General features: G+C 45.8%; 3 protein-coding genes and 1 pseudogene across 4 annotated transcripts; all 4 read right to left on the minus strand.

The window, feature by feature from the left end:
- Positions 1 to 632: 632 nt before the first annotated feature.
- LOC138617087 (dual specificity phosphatase 29-like) lies at positions 633 to 2,413 on the minus strand. The gene is made up of 4 exons (XM_069691768.1): positions 1,907 to 2,413; positions 1,487 to 1,706; positions 1,182 to 1,405; positions 633 to 1,071 (listed from the first exon to the last, which is right to left on the minus strand). Exons 2-4 carry the CDS (start codon positions 1,666 to 1,668, stop codon positions 857 to 859), a joined length of 621 nt encoding a protein of 206 aa, XP_069547869.1. The 5' UTR covers positions 1,669 to 1,706; positions 1,907 to 2,413; the 3' UTR covers positions 633 to 856.
- A 1,795-nt stretch (positions 2,414 to 4,208) lies between these two features.
- Positions 4,209 to 6,832, minus strand: LOC138616761 (dual specificity protein phosphatase 13B-like; annotated as a pseudogene).
- Positions 6,833 to 7,542: 710 nt separating this feature from the next.
- Positions 7,543 to 12,625, minus strand: LOC138617088 (dual specificity phosphatase 29-like). Of its 2 annotated transcripts, XM_069691769.1 has the most exons (5): positions 11,719 to 12,625; positions 11,413 to 11,482; positions 9,457 to 9,647; positions 8,612 to 8,832; positions 7,543 to 7,794 (listed from the first exon to the last, which is right to left on the minus strand). In XM_069691769.1, exons 3-5 carry the CDS (start codon positions 9,609 to 9,611, stop codon positions 7,559 to 7,561), a joined length of 612 nt encoding a protein of 203 aa, XP_069547870.1. In that variant the 5' UTR covers positions 9,612 to 9,647; positions 11,413 to 11,482; positions 11,719 to 12,625; the 3' UTR covers positions 7,543 to 7,558. The 2 variants fall into 2 exon arrangements, with proteins under 2 accessions (XP_069547870.1, XP_069547871.1); XM_069691770.1 differs by lacking the exon at positions 11,413 to 11,482.
- A 1,258-nt stretch (positions 12,626 to 13,883) lies between these two features.
- LOC138617113 (dual specificity protein phosphatase 26-like) lies at positions 13,884 to 15,600 on the minus strand. Its single transcript, XM_069691834.1, has 3 exons — positions 15,380 to 15,600; positions 14,971 to 15,188; positions 13,884 to 14,447 (listed from the first exon to the last, which is right to left on the minus strand). Exons 1-3 carry the CDS (start codon positions 15,505 to 15,507, stop codon positions 14,236 to 14,238), a joined length of 558 nt encoding a protein of 185 aa, XP_069547935.1. The 5' UTR covers positions 15,508 to 15,600; the 3' UTR covers positions 13,884 to 14,235.
- Between the last annotated feature and the right edge of the window lie 1,837 nt (positions 15,601 to 17,437).

A 17,437-nucleotide genomic window follows, 5' to 3' on the forward strand; every position in this document is an offset into this window, starting at 1 on the left:
GCACCGCCGAGCCTCGAAGCGCGGCGCGGGACGCGGCGGTGCGATCCCGGAAAAAACAAAAACAAAAAAAAAACAAAAAAAAGGCTTCTCGTTAATCCGGGGCGGCCGTTGGCTCGGGCGGAAAAGTAGTTTAAAAAAAGGCGCATGTTTTAAAAAAGGAAACTCGATTTCAACTCGACTCTTCCGAGACTTCGTTTTCACGCGAGATTTCAACTGGAGGAAAAACTTGGGCTCGGCGTGAAAACTTCGCAGCCGGACGTCGTCGAGGTTTTTTACCTGGTAGAATTCCCCACGGCAAAAAAAAACAAACAACAAACAACAACAAATGGTTTTTTTTTTTTTCATGGGCACACGCAGTGAATATTTTATTATGCAAGTTATTGAATGCTGCAAAAACGATCGGGGTTCGAAAGACCTGGACTTCAATGACGAGACGTTTGGCTTGGATTTGTCTCGCGGTATTTGAGACTTGACCCGTCCACAGTGACTTGCCTGTCAGACTTCCTGCGATGAGAGCTCGACTTGGCACGCGACTTGGACTTGGACTCAAATTACTTACGACTCGGCCTCGTTTTTAAATGACTTTAAACTCGGCTTCAGATTTGCCCCGACGGACTCCAGACTTGACTCGGACTCGTCTCGAATTACTTTTGGACTCGAAATTGGACTCGTCTCGACTTTCAACGCGCCCGGCGCTCGACTAGCTCCCCCCCCCAACCCCCCACCCCCTCAACCGACCCGAGAGCCGACTTGTTTCAAATGATTTTACACTTGAGGTTTGCCCCGAAATTCCCGGGACTCGGGACTCGTCCTCAACCCGGCGACGCGTCTCCGCCGACTCGAGACTCGCCGACAGTCACCTCTCCTCCGTGGAGTCTTTCCTTTTCTCCAGCAGGCGCCGGTCCAGCTCTCTCAGCTGTTTCAGGAAGCCCCAGTTGGGGACGATCCGCCGGCGGGTTTTCACTCGCTCGATGGCGTCGACCACCGTCATGTCCTGGCAGATCATCAGGTAGGCGAGGACGAGCGTGGCGGAGCGGCTCCTCCCCATCACGCAGTGCACCAGCAGTTTGTCTGGAGGAGAAATGAAAGCGGGGCGGGGCGGGGGGGGGTATCGGTTTTAACGCGGCCGGCGGCTTGTAGCCAACGAAACCAAAAAGGGCCTGCTGTGGAAATGGTCTTACTCTGAGGGACGCTCAGCGTCTCCTGGATGAACCGTGCGGCGGAGAAGAAGTGCTGGCTCAGGTCGAAGGCGGGGACGTCCTCGGCCACCACGCCGGAGTAGACGATGTCCGTGTCGCCGTAGTAACCGGCTCCGGTGTCCACGTTGTTCCACGTCCCCTCCGCTGCGTTCAGGACGTGCGTAATCCCCAGCCTCTTCAGGTTGTGCTTGTCCTTCGCGGTCCGCCTGCGACGAGCCAGAGTGAACGTCATTTGAACCCTCCTCCGTTCTCTTACTCGGTTTCGGCGATTTGTGTTTCGTACTTACTCGTCCCCGACGTAGACGTTAGGCCAGACCTCGTTGACGTGAGTGTAAGCCACAGTCCCGCGGTTGAGAATTTTCTCCAGCTCGTAGCTCCCAGGTGTGACATAATCATCCGCTGGACCGGGTTCCTCTGCTGCTTTCGCAACATTTATCTTGGTGCCAGTCTTCGACTTGCGAGAAGCCATTTTCTCACTGTGGCTTCCTTTCACACACGATTTATGTGCTTGAGGAGAAAAAGAAATACCACACTTGCGTTTTTTTTGTTGTTGTTTTTTTTCCCCTCTCACCCCCCCCTTCCCCACGTCCACCACCACCACCACCACCACCTCTCGCCTCCCTCCGTCTGCAGTCATATATAAAAAAATTAAAAAAATGCACAGTTTTGTTTACCGTTTTTCAACATGCGTCTTCAGTACCACTCACCGACGGATCGAAGTCCTTCGTTTCCCCTAACTCGAGAATTTGGTTTTCATCGTTCTGGCAGCTTGTTGCGAGAAAGCCCTCAAAGGCAGAACACGGTAAGGTTTAGTTCTGGCAGGCTCGAGTCAGGGCACAGATTGTATAACCGCTCCGCGACGGGCATCAAATGCGGAGGATATTTTTAGGGCTGTGATGTGGCGGGGCCCCTGACCTTAGCCGCCACGTTCTCCGCCTGTGGGGAAAACTTCCACCCAGCCGGTTTCCCTGCCATCCTCTTCTAAACACACAACTTTAATCTCTGCTGCTGGCAGGAAGCTGTGCTTATCCAAACTCTGCACTTGCCAGAGGATACCCGTATTCACTGGAGTGAACAGGGCACTCTGAGCTTTCGCTCAGCCGTACCAGCGCCTCCTCGAAATTGTGTCGGTCTCTTTTAGCCTTTCTGCATATCTTCTGACGCTCGGAGAAACCGTGTAAGCGCCGGCCTCGCGACACCCGCTGAGGATGTTCTGCATCTTCTGGAGCCTCTCGGGAGGGAGGTGGTGGTGGTGGGGGGGGGGGTGTCCAAAAGAGAAACCGAAATGTGTCAGGACTGTTAGACAGATGAGTTTTTTCACCGGATGGCACACGTCTTTGATTCCCCCATTACATGATACGCGTGGTCCATTCAGTGATATAAATGCAATCCGCCCAAAGTGAGAGCGCGATGATGACTGTATTGCGGAATGGCTGGATGAAGCCGCTAACATGTCAGACGGAGTTTTCGCACCATCAGACTCCTTTATTTTTCCCTCATATCTTCACACTCTGCCATCATTCATTCTGACAGTGAAATCATTAAACCTGTGATATCCAATTCCTTTTATTTTGACAGCATCTCTCTCCCAGCGAGCTCTGGAGAGCATCTCTTATTAAGATGGCTTCAGTGTTTCATCTCTTTTCAAAGTCTGACCTGAATCTGTATACACGCTCAGAAACACGCTGGCATATTTTTTTTTTTTTTGTCATCTTGTATCAAGCCTCTTTAGACGCATCGCAGTTTTAACTGTACGCCACTGGATTGCTGCAGTTAAGACGCAGTGTTTTCAGAAACGCGAATAAGTAAGTGGAGCATCGTTTATTTATAGGCGTACGCTGTCTTTGTGTTGTTCAGGACAGCGGGGGTCTTTGGCAGTTGATACCGATTGAGCTGCGTTTTAGACACGAGCTTGAAGGACCGATACCCTTGTCTTGGAACATTTTAGCTCCTCAAATACATTTCATGCGTACTTTGCATTTTTTTTTGTTGCTGTTTTCAAATGCAAAAACACGTTGTTGTTGTTGTTGTTTTTTTAACATGTTTTATCAGACATTTCAGGCGCTCTCGTCACGACGTTCCGCGGAGCGCGCGTCGCTGAGACGAATCGCCTTTTCGAGAACAACTCTGACACAGACGCAATGAAATAACGTAAATATTTAAAGCTGCTGGCGTTGGGACGACCGGGAGCAGCTGGTTTAATGCAGGAGGCTCGAGGCTCCGTCACGAACAGACCAGGACAACTGCGAGGGGTCCCGAGCAGCAGCTCCCATTAACCCTCCCGACCCGCCACTCAACGGGGGGAGGCCTCGCCGGCGCGCGTGAACGCGCAGGTCTTACTTTGTGTAAGCGCAGAGCTCGTCGCTCACCCGGCTTGACCCAGCTGCACCTGCGCAGCCACGCTTTGGCAATAGGGAAACGAGATTAAGGCCGGACGCATCGACCGGACCAGATTAAGCCTCGTTTCGCTGTCATGCTGGATCTCTTGAGACTTACAGTGGCACATTTCGCTCTTAAGCTATTTAAGACCGTTTACGAATCGCAGTCGAGGCCATCGACTCTATCTTCAATTTGAATAACCGCTTCCTCGAGAGGTGTTACAGAAAGGGTGTGTATTTAGTCTAACACTCCGGGTCCGTTGGTGGCAGTAACGCACACAAAATCAGTTGACCAACCGCCCGTAAAATCAGAAGAAGATTGGAAATGAGAAACAACGGCAGAGGTAAGAAATTGGGCAAGATATTTCTCTGATTTAACATTACACAAACCTTCATCTAAACATCTACTCTTCAATTAATCACTTTAGCAGCAGAGATTTCACCATTCAAAATGTCCTTTTCTATCTCCACAAACAAACCTGCCAACCCCATGCGTGCTTCTTCCTTTGACCGGGCTTTCTTCAGTGTACATCAAGTGGGCATTACAGAAAGGGTCTATATTTTATATGCACATTAAGAGGTTTTCAAACAAATCTGCTTGTAAACAACATAACACGTGGAATACATGTACTTTGCGATCAAAGTGTTGAGTTAATCGATTTTTTTTTTTGATTTTTTTTTTGCACTCACAGTTTAATAGAAAACGATGACCGCCCGCAAGATATGAAAAATGACATGAACAACTTTTCCAATCCAACATTTGGGAGAATGTTTCTGCGCCTGCGAACAGCCTCCGCCGGGGTCAGTCCTTCTCGGATCATGAGGAAGGCCGACACGAGAGTCCCTCGAGCGCCTTACCTGCAAGGACAAAACTCACAATCCCCATAAATGACAGCTGTACTCATACACACCGTGAAACTCGGTAGATTATTTTACTGCGTTGCCACCAGAAAGGGATTAATCTCTTAATTTGTGTGTGTGGGGGGGGGGGAGAAACAACACGATGAGCTCATGGTTCATCACTGACAACAGGCCTTTTTCAGAGCAGAAATAATAAGGGGGGGGGGGAACAACTGGTGTTATAATAACATTAAAGCTGCGCTGTTTAAGGCGAGAAACATCACACACAAAAAAAGCAGGACCCTGAAACCGAAGCATTATTTTATTCTATTGTTTCTATTATTGCTCCTGTATGTATGCTGTTGTGGCGAAAAAATTTCCCCTCGGGGATTAATAAAGTATATACCTACCTACCTACCTACCTACCTAAATGGAATTCAGCCATCGTTTATTTTCTTATTTAAAAGCTCTGCTTTGACCGATGCTGTAAAAAAAAAAAAAAAAAAAAAAAAAAAAAGCCCTTTATTGACAACAAAGTCTTTTTTTTTTTTTTCTTATCCCTTCTTTGATGAAATATATTCAAAAATACAAAAATGTCACCATTCAAACTTGAATTTGAATTGAAGTGGTTTTGATTTTAGTTGACGATCCAATTCGGTTTGTTTTTTTCTCAGTTGGGCGATGCGTCGCATCGCCGTGTTGTGATACGTTGAACCGTGATACATTACTACACCTCCGCCCTCGATGTATTTCTATTGTTTTCTGTCGGCTGAAATGGACTCGTACCTCTCCGGCTCGGACCGCCGTGAATGAAATCTGCCGTCTCGGTGAGAAACGGGCTCAAGTCAAAGTGTCCGCGGTCCGCTGCTTCCACTCCGCGGCACGGTACGCTGCTGTCATTGTAGAAACGCGGCCCCGTGTCAATGTGCCGGGAGGGGGGGGGGGGCCCGTCGGCAGCGTTATTCCCACATTCGCTAACAGGGTTTTGCGCTGAGTTGTGGCCCTGCAAACGACACCGAGGGATGATATAAGCGATGCAGGGTGTTTTAAAAAAAAAAAAAAAAAAATTTTTTTTATTTATTTGTATTTGTTGTTTTTTGTTTTGGCGTTTCCTCTCGCCCGCGGCCGTCTCCGGAGGCAATATGTTAGCAAATGCATCACCGGTGACTCAAATGTACAGATTTTTCTATATTTGTCCCGTCGGTTGGCCAAATACTCGACTTGTTTGCAGCAACGGTTTCGCAATCAGATCCGTCATATTTGCGGCGCCCCCCCCCCCTCCCCGAAGCGAGAATGTCGCCCGCGCGTCTACCGACGTCGGCGGCTGGGCCAAACCTCGCCGACGGCTCCCGGTGGGGGGGCGTCTGTTCTTCAGCAGAAGGCCGAGCAGATCGCAGGTGGGCGGTGTCTGATACTTTCGCTCCTCCTCTGAGCTCCTATCTGCGCCTCTCACCTCAGTGTTGTCGTATAATTATCGCAATTTATATTCAGCTCAGCGTGCACGCAACGGGAAACTTTCCCTCCCCCCCCCCCACCTCGCCCCCCGCCCCCCCGCCCCCCCACCCCTCCTCCCACCCCCCTCCGGTGCGGCTCGCTCGGATTTTTCCGTCCGAGCGAGAAAGTATCGGCGTTCTGTTGAGGCCGGGCCTCGCTGTGGAAAAGGAAAGAACAGCTGAACATACCGGAGACCGGGCAGAAGCAACGCGCGCTATTTATTCCTCAGATGACTGTGACAGAAGCCGGGGCTGCCTGTTGTTGTGACAACCTCGACCACGGAGCCCGCTGCAGTTTGAACAGTCGCAATAGCGCATATGATTCAAAACATGGTGCGGAGTGACTGCCGGGTCGCCACGCTGATGGGTTTCTGGAGAATTGGAAGGATGACGCGGGTGTTTTATTATTTATTTTTTTTATCGCTCAACTCTGAACGACTCGTCGTCGTTATTTGCCTCGTGGTCGCGTGCCGCTGCCAACTGGTTAAGCTGCAGTTTACGTCCAGGATTTCCGACACATTAATTAAAAAATACAATTGAATTGGACTCGATCTTTTTAAGCTTTGTTTTTTTTGTTTTTTTTTGTTCTGCTTCGTGTCTGTTGTATTAGTGTGCGACTCTATTAAGTGAAACAAAACGTTCTATGTGTTCACACTCTGGACCGATTGACTTGATTCTGATTGAAACGCAAAAGTGGCAGCCGTGACGGTGAACAACGCTTCGAATGTACGCCGCTGCAAAGAAGCTGCAAAAATTCGCACGCACAATTCAACCTTGACAGCGCAGAAGATCTACACGATCGCTGCGGTCGCAAATTCTTTATCCATAACGGCAGGAAAGGTGTTTTTGTTGTTGTTTTTTTGCAGAACATAATGATGCCGGAGTGCATTTGACCTTTGACCTTTTGGCTATAAAACGTCATCGCTTCGTCATTTGATCCTGTCACCGATTTGTGTGGCCGTTTCTTTTATTCGGCGTATACATTATTGATCTGTGTTACGTGAAGGTCACCGGGAGCTTTGACCGCAACCTCAGGTCAGTTCACCCCGAAGGCCCAAGTTGGACGCCTGCGCCGTATTTTAGATTTTAGATTCGCCGGACCGCCTGGGAGGGACACGCCAGGAAGTCCCCCCCCGGGGCCGGTAAATAAGTTACCGCGACGAATGCGTTAAACCTCGCTCGCGCATTTCCGTTTGCGCAGAGATTAAACGAACGAGACGTAACGTGCGAACGGGTGCGCTCCGGGGGGGTGACGGTCAGGCTGCTAAACTAAGCTCTCCGACGTGAAGGTAAACGTTTGTGCCAAATTTGAAGAAATTCTCTTCAGGCGTTTCTAAGATACCGTGCTCACAAAAAAAACAAAAAACAACAAAACAAAAAAAAAGGGACTTGTAAGTGTCACTGTGACCTTAACCTTTGACCTCCAAAATCTCCTCAGTCCTTCCTTAGGACCGAGTGAATGTTTGTGCCCAAATTGAAGACATTTCTCCGAGGACAGCAACGGCCGGAGGCCCAAAAAAAAAACCGCAACGCGCCTTGCGAAGTGAACGCGGAACATGCTCTCGCCTCCACGTCTTCGATGCCGCAGCCGCTTTCAAACCGATAAGACACTGACAGGAGGCGACGCCGCAATCCAAATCGACGTATTTTATTTGGAGGTCCGCCCGTTGACGCTCCAGCTCCTCCTCGACGATCCCCGGCGGCGCAGGCTTTCGTCCAGCTCTCGCAGCTGCTCCAGGAAACCGCTGTTCGGACAAATGTTCCGGTTGGCGCCGACCGCTTTGACGGCGTCCGCCAGTGCCAAGTCCTCGTGGATCATCAGGTAGGCCAGGACCAAGGTGGACGACCGGCTGAGGCCCATCGCGCAGTGGACGAACACTTTACCTGCCAAGCAGCGGCAAAACAAAAACTTCACTCCCTGTCCGTCATGTCGGAGCTCGTCCCCACCCCCCCCTCCCCTCCCCGCATGCCCCGTGTCTGCATTTACAAGCGCGCAATCGGCGGATTACTGCGGTGAAACTGTATTCCGAATGTCTAATTTGTCGCCCCATTGTGGATTAAAAGCCGGGCGCATCAAAAGAGAGGAGTGCTTCCGACTCCCGACTAAAAAAGTTTTCCACAATGTTGCAACAAATGTTTCTACACACGGTAATCCCCGGTTCCTTATCGGGGCCCGAGGATTAGGGCGCAGAGGAGCGCGTAATTGAACTGTCTTGGCTTCTGTGTATTTCTGCCGGCGGATTACTGTAGGCCCCGCCACACACTGGAGCCCCCCCCCCCCCCCCCCCGATCAACCAGCATGCGAAGAAGGAGGCCTCGTCTTATTACTGTCATGTCAGATACCGACTTCACTTTGCATAACAGGCCGGGGCAGACACAGGCCACAAACATAATTGTGTAATTTCCATGTCCAATAAGAGTGTTGCTTACAAATTACCGGGGCGATCCATTTAAAACCAATTTTCCTTGGCCGAGGTCTGAGCTTATGAGAAGATTACCGTGGGGGAAAGATATTAGCTTGATATTATGTTTAGTGTTTGATTTGCATTTTAATGACTAATACAACCGGGAGCTGCTGTAATGGGAATTGACTTGACAAAACGGCGTCTGCGCCCTGCCCCCCCCCCCCCCCCCCCGTCCTCCCCGAGTTAACGCGCACAAGTGATGCGAAATACCTCGAGCGCCGTGAGAGCTTCCTCACCTGTGGGCGAGCTCAAAGCGTTCTTGATAAAATTGGCCGCCGGGTAAAAGAAGGGACTCAAGTTAAAGGACGGCATGTCAAAAGCTTCCACTCCGTGATAAGTGATTTTGGTGTCTCTGTAGAAGCCGGGCCCCGTGTTCACGCTGAACTTCCCGTCAGCGGCGTTGAGCACGTGGGTGATGCGGTGAGCCTGGAGCGTCCTCTTGTCTTTGGCTGCGTACCTGAAGGGGGAAATGAAGAGTTACCTGCGAAAGAACGTTTTCTGCGAGCGTTCGGTAGATTTGACACTCGCGCTCACAAAATTTAGCGGCCTCGCGGTTAACTCTTAATTCAAAAATAATACAAACTTTTGTGTTACGAGATTGTGGACCCATTTCAATCGCAGGCCGATATATCGCGCAACCCGACTTGTCTTAAAGAATTAAAAGGAAAAACTGTTTTCCCTAGTTATAAAAAAAAAAATAAAAAAAATAACAGGATTAGTCTGCGGCCGTGCCGGCAGCGCTGCGCGGCTGCGTTTTAGGCGCAATGGATCTTTGACCTAAATGCCAATGTCAGCACGCTAACATGCTCACAGTGATAATTCTAATCTGCTGATGTTAAGCCTGTAGTGATGAATGATGATGAATAATATGAATAATATGGATCACGTCAGTTTAGCATATTAGCTCGCTACCTTTTTTTTTTTTTTTATCTAATAGCACCAAGTAAAGCGAAAAGCTTTTTGGGAAAGTCATAGATTTGCCAGGCACAAAATAATAATTCATAAATTCAACATGCTAAGTCATTTTATTTTGCTGGTAGTACTGAATTAAGTTTTGGAAAAATGGATTTCCTGTTCTCACATGTCTCCAATGTAGATCCTGGGCTGAACCTCATCCAGATGGCTGCTGGTCCCTTTCTTGGTCCACATCAGCCTCTGGAGCTCCGAAGCTGGAGGGGTCTCGTACCTGCCGTTCTTCCCCTCCGGGCTCGCCAGACAGCTGAGGCCTCTGGGCATGTCTGGATGCTCCACTGCTGCTTTTCCAACCTGTCGCTAAGAACAGCATCAGCCATTTCAAAGCAATCTGGACCTCAACGAGCGCTGAGAAAGCCATCAGAAAGGTCAGAAATGTTCACGTCGCTTTCCTTTTCTCTTTTACCGCTTAACAAAGGACATGTGCAAAAAGTTTCAGGCACCATCTGCTTTTTTCTTTTTATATATATATATATATAATGCCACTCCACTGATAAAGTCTAATAAGCTAAATTGAAGTGAGAGCGTCATCTCAGGTACCACTGAGAGCTCGATGCAATGTGGGATTAAAGTGAGGATCATTAATTAGAGCATCCGGTATAGAGCTTATATATATATATATATATATATACACACACACACACACCATAATTACCATAATTACCATAATTATAATAACAATAATAATAATAATAATAATCATAACTTTATTTGTATAGCTCCTTTCATACAATAAATGCAGCTCAAAGTGCTTCACAGCAAAAATAATTATACACAGTGTTTCCCATAAAAACAGATATAAAGGAACAATTAAAAATTGTAGAAAAGAAAGTAGATAAAACAGATCAAATGCATAAGAAACAGATAAAACGCATGAAAAGGAATACAAGTGGGAAATATAAAATTGATCAATACGCATTTCAAGGCGCGGTAGTTCAAGTGCATTGCAGGTGTAAGAGAGCTTCAAGAGTAGCTAGTTAAAGGCTGACGTAAAGAGGTATGTTACGAGCTTTCTTTTGAAAGCGTTGACCGAGCCAGCTTCCCTGCCAATAAATACGCTCCAGAGAGGGCGAAGAGCCACAAGATCACATAATTGGACGCTGACCTTACGACGCTCTAATTATTTTACCTCCGGTTCAGTTGCATTTGGTGGATTTATTTATCACCAGAGATACAGTAAATTGCTATTCACGCCCCACAAAACAGCTATAAACAGCTTTTCATTTCCTGCAGGCAAGTCTAACCCGCGCATTTACAATTTACACACTGGGCTTTAGAGGGAACTTATACTATGCACACTGTATACATTAGCATCCATTTAGGCAGGTGTGTGTGTGTGTGTGATTGTGCTCCAGGCTGGGCATGTACAAGTGGCGTGTGTGTGGAGGTGTGTGTGTGCATTGTTATAGTAAAGAAACCGATGGCAGCTCCGCTTCTTATTTGCATTCTTCCCGCGTGACACGATGTGGCTCTCAGGGTTTGGAGGCTCGTGGTCGTGCCCACGGGGATGACTCATTGGGACCAAATCTGTTTCAGTGACCTTTTGTTAAGCCGCCGTGGCATATGGAGGTGCGCTCGAACATCACGACGGCTTTATCCATCTCTGCATTGTTGTACTGCGTGTCACTCGGAGCACGCGTGTATGCAAGAAAAGCCGCATCCGGCCCGGTGTGCGCTGCACGCATACGAGAGTGTCAGGGCAGAGCAGAGAGTGCGTGCGTGTGTGTGTGTGTGTGTGTGTGTGTGTGTGTGTGTGTGTGTGTGTGTGTGTGTGTGTGTGTGTGTGTGTGTGTGTGTCTTCGCACAAGTACAACATGTGCCAAGAGTACCTGGAGGCTCTTCTTTCTCCTCATTGATCTATAAGTACAACCTTTTCCCTCCCTCCCACAGTCAGGGGCAGAGAACTGATTTCCCTGGTGCACATGTTGAGCTGCAGCGCTGCTTTCATAGCCTCTCCCCCTTAGGCTAACCTGTCCTTCCTGCTCCACTTCTGTGTAATTAAAGACGCCGTGTACGGGAAAGTGCCCACGGTTAACACGGAGGGCAAATAGAAATGGCTTTTTACCTCCTCCGGGCCTCTTCTCGGTAGTTTTATGAATTACACTTTCCTCTTTAGCCTTTCAGATGTGGTTCATCTGGATTTGTGGGCAAATTAATACAAAAAAGAAAGTGCAGTAATCCGTCAGGCAACGTAGTATCATCACAGCATGCACTCATTTATAAAAGTGCTTTAGAAACATGTTTACCTTGCAAATAAAGTCACACAGTGCAATAAATCCACACACTTCAGATTATATATTCTCTACATACTAATAAATATTTCCCTAACGTAGAATACATTTGTGAGAACACATTGTTAGTAGACACTTGCCTCGGCTGCAAACGTTGCTTTTCATGGTCTCCCTGTGTAAGAGCTACATGTAGGTCGACAGCACAACTGTCTGCATTCTCCTTGGTAATCTACCCTGCAACCTTTTTTGCTATTTTAACATCTGAATCTCAGCCCAAAATAATTCTGGCATCCTCTTCTGCATTCCTTAAAGGTTATCCGAGCTGCCAGCACAGGAGGGAGGATAGGACACGGCTTTTTCAATAGCAAGAAAATTAGATCAGTGCTGCTTCACTTGAGTTTAAATCTGACACGCTCTTTCCTGAGATTTTTTTTTTCCCCCTACAGTGAAATGTGTTTAAATCAACACCTGTTCATTTTGTTTGTTCATTCTAATTTTGAATGTGGATCGTTTAGAGATTTTTTTTTTTTTAAATTTCTTTTACTAGATTTCATAAGAAAAACCTGCACCTTAACATCACATTATTGACATTCTCAGTTTCAGCTAAAGCACAAAAAAAAAAAAAAGATCTGAAAAATGATACACGTGTAGAGAGATGAACAAACAGTACGCGCAAACAAGTCAAACATTCCTTTGCAAAATCTTCTAAATTCATTGTGTCGTTTTACTTGCGTCCAAATATAATGTACACAGATCAAAACTCTTGTTGTGAAATTGAACCTCTGACTACATCAGAGCAAATCATGTGATAGTTCTGTGTTGTCATCCACATACGGATTTTTCCCTATAATAATATTTGGAGCTGTTATTTGCAATTAACTTTTCAGTCTGGTGTTTGCGTGTTTATTATGAGTGTTAACGTTACAGCCCAATTGAAAAATTTCCAGAGGGAAAAAAAATAGGAGGTAGAAATCATTGCTTTCATGTTCTACTGTGCAGGAGACGCATGTCTGTCATTCCTAATGTTTCCACAGATGATTTCATGGACAATCAGAAGACCTGCAACCTTTTGATGCACAGCGGCCATCAGCTCAACCGGCTTGACGAACGCACCAAAGGAATTTCACCCTGCGAACATTGATGTGTTGCACAGATGCTGCAGATTGATTCCCAGTTTTCTCAAATACGATGCTTTGTAAAAAAATATATATATAAAATAAGTTGCATTAAACATTTGGTTCGTTTCTGCTGCAACACAACGTTGGAAAGTAAAAGCCGTCGTACAAGACCGAGCGGTAAAGACGCGACGCAAGACGTGAACGGTCGTAAAATGTCAGCGTCCATTTGTTCGGCCCGCGAATTTGTTCCGTAGCCGGTTCTGCCTTTTTAAGACATTCTTTCTCGATAACATCACTACCTCAAAACTATAAAAACAACAAAGGTCATGACATATCAGACAATAAAACTAGTTTTTAAAGGAGACGCAATTTTGCACTTTGAGCCCGCTGTTGCGTCTTTACCGCCGGCGGTGGAAAAATGCAAAGCTTGGTCTAAGTTTGGCGCCAGGGGAAAGTCCCGCGTCTCAGGTTCAGTTATTCAGCTGCTCATCGGAGTTGGCAGCATCAGCTGTCTCCGGCTCGGCTCCGCTTTACTCGAACGCTAACAAAGTGTTGGCGTGCGTTAACGCGCCGACTAATTCATCGGCGATATCAACCGATGAAAAAGGCTTAAACTAAATATCGGCGTTGACCGGAAATGAACATCGCTGCCAATATGACAGCCCGATAAAATGATGCTTATGTAATGCCTCAATGCGTCTAGGTTGCAGCGAGGTTGCTTCTCGGAGTGATCATCTCAGGGAAAGCATCGTCCACACCTCCGGGGCTTTTTTTCTTTTTCTTTTTTCTCTTTGAAAGAAAATGTTTCATACCAAATAAGTATGAGATGGTTTACAAGTCAAGTTTGCCCATGAGTACATTTTAAAAGCATTGTAGACATGTTTGCATCTGCCAGTGGGCCCTCATAATAAAATAGGCATATTAATATGTTGTTTCCACTGCAGGAGAGACTTGATGCTTTCTGCAATTATGTGGGAGAAACAAAAACAACAACAACAAAAAAACAACGTGCGATATCGCTATCATCCAAAAGATTTGGAAAATATTGGTATATTGAATATTGGGGGGAAAAAAAATACAGTATCATGTCTTTGTAATATTTATGCTTAGCGTGTTAGCTAATCTTAGTTCATGTTTAAAATGACCTGAAGAGGGTAATATTGGCTGGAAGATACTAAAAAAAAAAAAAATAATAATTTAAAAAAAATAATGTGTATGCAGGGTATTTTTCTCTTTCCATTAACATTTAGCATTTTGACCCATTATTATGTTGACATGTCAACATTTAACTAGCTAAAATAAAATAAAGAGCCATTAGTTGACATGAATTCAGTGACTTATGTGTGGAGCTTTTCCGTACTCCTTTTTTTTTTTTTTTTTTTTTTTTTTTAAACGTGCTATCACAATATGTTGTGTTGGCTACAACTGAGTCAGACCGAAATTCAGACATTATGTGTTCCAGATTTCATGACGTTACATTATCTGTAGAAAGGTTTCAGTCTGGACCTTTGGAGCGACCAAACTGCAAACGCGTCTTGACTAAAGGACCTGACATGTTGTCTTTTTTCTCGTCTGCTGAAGATCCAAATCCAGCAGCAAAGCCAGGAAATTCCTGTTGGGGTAGATTGCTCGCTTCTGGATCAATTTCTGCAAAGCCTGCTTGAGCGGGAGGTGATGGTAGATCATGAGGTAGGCTAACACCAAGGTCGATGACCGGCTCATTCCCATGATGCAATGCACCAGAACTTTCCCTGAAGAACAGAGGAGATGAAGGGAGAGGGGGATGCGAAGGAAGGATTAGTGAGAGGCCTCAGTCTTATTAATATCATACATGACTGCCCGTCTCACGCTGTGGCCTTTCTTTTTCCCTGCTGTGAGCTAAAAATAGTGCCCACAATTCATTCATCTTTGTTCGTTTCAGGTCCCCTTTGCAGACCGGGCCCGACTGTCCCTTTAATCCCAACTCGTCCTCTGCTTGATAGCTTCTTTGAACAGAGCCATGGTCACATTATAGACTTAAATTCTGCAAGGTAAGACGCTTATTATTACTGCTGGCTGAAAATACACTTAAATACCATGCTGTGTTACACTGTGGTGTCAGGTGACATTGAAAGGAGGGCATGACGGCAGAATTTGAGTGGATGGGTTTACTATACAGGAGAATTTACAGAGTGAAATAAAAGATGTGACGTACAGGGATTTAAAAGAAGAAAACTCCACCAACTGAAGGAGTATTTATCTTTTATGTTAGATGGAAGCCTTAAGGAGTCTTACCTTCAGGTGACTTCAGAGCTTTATGAATGAAATCAGCTGCGGGCTGGAAGTGAACATCCAGATCAAAGTGTGTCGAGTCATCTGCTGGAATGCCACAATACACAAAGTCGTTGCCATAAAAGCTTTGGGTCCCTATGCTGCCTCGCTTGGAGTGAGCAGCGTTTAATACATGAGTTATACCTAATTTCAGCAAGGCAGCCTTGTTTTGGGCTACTGCCCTAGCAAGACAAAGAGACAGAAAGAGGTTCAAGACTTATGTGAACGCGTAGCACCACAGCATCAATGATTTTTATGTCAGAATGATACAATATGTGGAAAGAGTAACAGAGAATGACCTTGGGGAAATAATACTTCACATTAACACAGGCTGAGTCATCACATCTGGTTTAAAGATCAAATATATACTTACACATTTCCTATGTATATTTTTGGCCACACTTCGTCTATTTGACTGAGGTTTAGTTTGCAAGAGTCCAAAACCTTCTGCAGATCCTTCACAGTCAGATATTCTTTTCTCTTGCCCTTCAGGGCTGACATTTTAAGTCCAAATCCCTCACTCACTGGTCCAAATGTTTGTTCTATTAAAGCAGCTCCAGTCTTTCTCTGGCTCAAGATGATCTGTACGAGCAGGTGTTTATCTGCTGTCACTGGACAGTTACCCAATTTAGTGCTTAACCTAGCGTGTAGTCTTACTGGAGCAGAGGGCAGAACACCGAACAGTGCAGCCGCGGTCCGGCTTTTTCCCCCACCGCTGTGAGACGCTAATTTAATAACCCTCAAACGGTGATGAATCACTCCATAAAGCAGTGATAATTGGATGTAATTATGGACAAAATGTTTAAGTGCATTGCCTATACTGGATGACAGAAAGTCAACTGTAATTCAGCATTTATGGAACAGAAATACTGTAACAGCTTCATGCAGAGCTAGTTTACTGCTCTGACATAAATGTCTTGGATGAAAAGTGAAGCTTTACTGTTGGATGCACACGACATTGAAACAGCTGTCGTAGTGCGCAAATGTCTCCTTTAACCATGCTTTTATGTTGCAGGTCAATTTCACTCGTTTTAGCTTTTAAATGAAAGAAAACAACAAATTAGCTTTCAGCTCTTTTACACCATGAAATGTGATGAATTTTCTTCATTCAGGGTCATGAATGTGTATGTAAAATATAAGTACAATGATGTGTTCTGAAATGTTAGTATTGATGTTGCATACAAATTTAGTCAATAAATGTCTGCAGGTCATTTTTGACCTGCAGACATTTATTGATTGATCGTCTAAAGCGCTGCTTCTGCTTATTGATGAATATATAGTCGTGTGTGTGTGTGTGTGTGTGTGTGTGTGTGTGTGTGTGTGTGTGTGTGTGTGTGTGTGTGTGTGTGTGTGTGTGTGTGTGTGTGTGTGTGTGTGTGTGTGTGTGTGATGGGACAAAATCCCACCTGATGTGTTCATAAAACTTTGAGAATATTGTCCATAAGTGCCAAGAAACCCTCAACACTGAGCTCCAGACTGCTCAGCAGTCAATAAGGATGAGCTTTTGTTCTGCAGAGAACCAGAGATGTAGAGTTCTATCTGACCTGTTAATGATTTCAGGTTTTCCAGGAAGAAGATTCTTAACTCCACACATATGAGACCATGGATATCTGAAGATAGTCATGTTGTAAGGTCACTTTCATTACAGCAAAGCCAGAGCACATTGTCATTTTTCAAACACCTGTATTCACTGAAAAGAGCCTCGGCCTTGTAGGTTAAGACACGCATTGACTTCACCGATGTGGATGGAGGGAGCCCATTATTCCAGAGACTCAAAGTCAAGGCTGACTGGCCAACTCTTTATGAAGAGCTGCTACCGTGCAGAAAAGTTCAAGGTGGACCGTTCAGATCAGAATCCACTGGAAATGGGAAACATATTAGAAAGAAACAGGAAGGTTACTGTGTCCCCCCCCCCCATTAACAGGAGAAAACAGCTGCATCACTTATGAAAAAATGGACGAAAACAACACTTAAGAGTCTGCAGCCATGTTGATGTCTCTGTGACGCTGTACTGAGAGCTGAAATTATCACAGTGACCGCAACAACATGCTGATGTTTGGCAGGTTCAGTGTCTTAGCATGCAAACAAATTGGCACTAAGCACAAATAATGGGAAGGACATTATTTTTTTTTTTAGGTAAAGGGTCATAAACAGGAAATGTTAAAGGATCAGGAATATCTGAACCAAATTTCCTGATAATCCATCAAAAGGGTTTTGAGACATTTTGCTCCAAGCCACAAGCTTCATGTTGGGAAGCGAGGCAAAGTCAGGAGATCTTCGGGAAGCCAGGAAGTCATGCTGCTGGCAGAGCTACACAGGCATTTGTGAAATCATGGTAATTATGAGCAGCAGTGATCATCTTAGGTGTATTTTTTAAGTCCTCAAGCAGCAGTCACGGTTACATTTCACTTTAACACCTCCATGTCGTTTT

The sequence above is a fragment of the Brachyistius frenatus genome, unplaced genomic scaffold, assembly GCF_029030835.1.
Source record: "Brachyistius frenatus isolate BFR_SWC_R1_liver_20210118 unplaced genomic scaffold, ASM2903083v1 Contig_11, whole genome shotgun sequence".
Lineage (NCBI taxonomy): Eukaryota > Metazoa > Chordata > Actinopteri > Embiotocidae > Brachyistius > Brachyistius frenatus.

What these genes read in the sequence shown, in the direction of transcription:
- LOC138617088 (XM_069691770.1), bottom strand. Translation starts at nt 9,611, where the DNA reads ATGCCCAGAGGCCTCAGCTGTCTGGCGAGCCCGGAGGGGAAGAACGGC. An exon ending in AGGATCTACATTGGAGACAT is followed by an intron (nt 8,833 to 9,456) that starts GTGAGAACAGGA and finishes TTCCCCCTTCAG; the next exon opens with GTACGCAGCCAAAGACAAGA. An exon ending in CGCTTTGAGCTCGCCCACAG is followed by an intron (nt 7,795 to 8,611) that starts GTGAGGAAGCTC and finishes GCTGCTTGGCAG; the next exon opens with GTAAAGTGTTCGTCCACTGC.
- LOC138617113 (XM_069691834.1), bottom strand. Translation starts at nt 15,507, where the DNA reads ATGTCAGCCCTGAAGGGCAAGAGAAAAGAATATCTGACTGTGAAGGAT. An exon ending in AAAATATACATAGGAAATGT is followed by an intron (nt 15,189 to 15,379) that starts GTAAGTATATAT and finishes TTGTCTTGCTAG; the next exon opens with GGCAGTAGCCCAAAACAAGG. An exon ending in AGCTCTGAAGTCACCTGAAG is followed by an intron (nt 14,448 to 14,970) that starts GTAAGACTCCTT and finishes TCTGTTCTTCAG; the next exon opens with GGAAAGTTCTGGTGCATTGC.
- LOC138617087 (XM_069691768.1), bottom strand. Translation starts at nt 1,668, where the DNA reads ATGGCTTCTCGCAAGTCGAAGACTGGCACCAAGATAAATGTTGCGAAA. An exon ending in AACGTCTACGTCGGGGACGA is followed by an intron (nt 1,406 to 1,486) that starts GTAAGTACGAAA and finishes GGCTCGTCGCAG; the next exon opens with GCGGACCGCGAAGGACAAGC. An exon ending in GACGCTGAGCGTCCCTCAGA is followed by an intron (nt 1,072 to 1,181) that starts GTAAGACCATTT and finishes TTTCTCCTCCAG; the next exon opens with ACAAACTGCTGGTGCACTGC.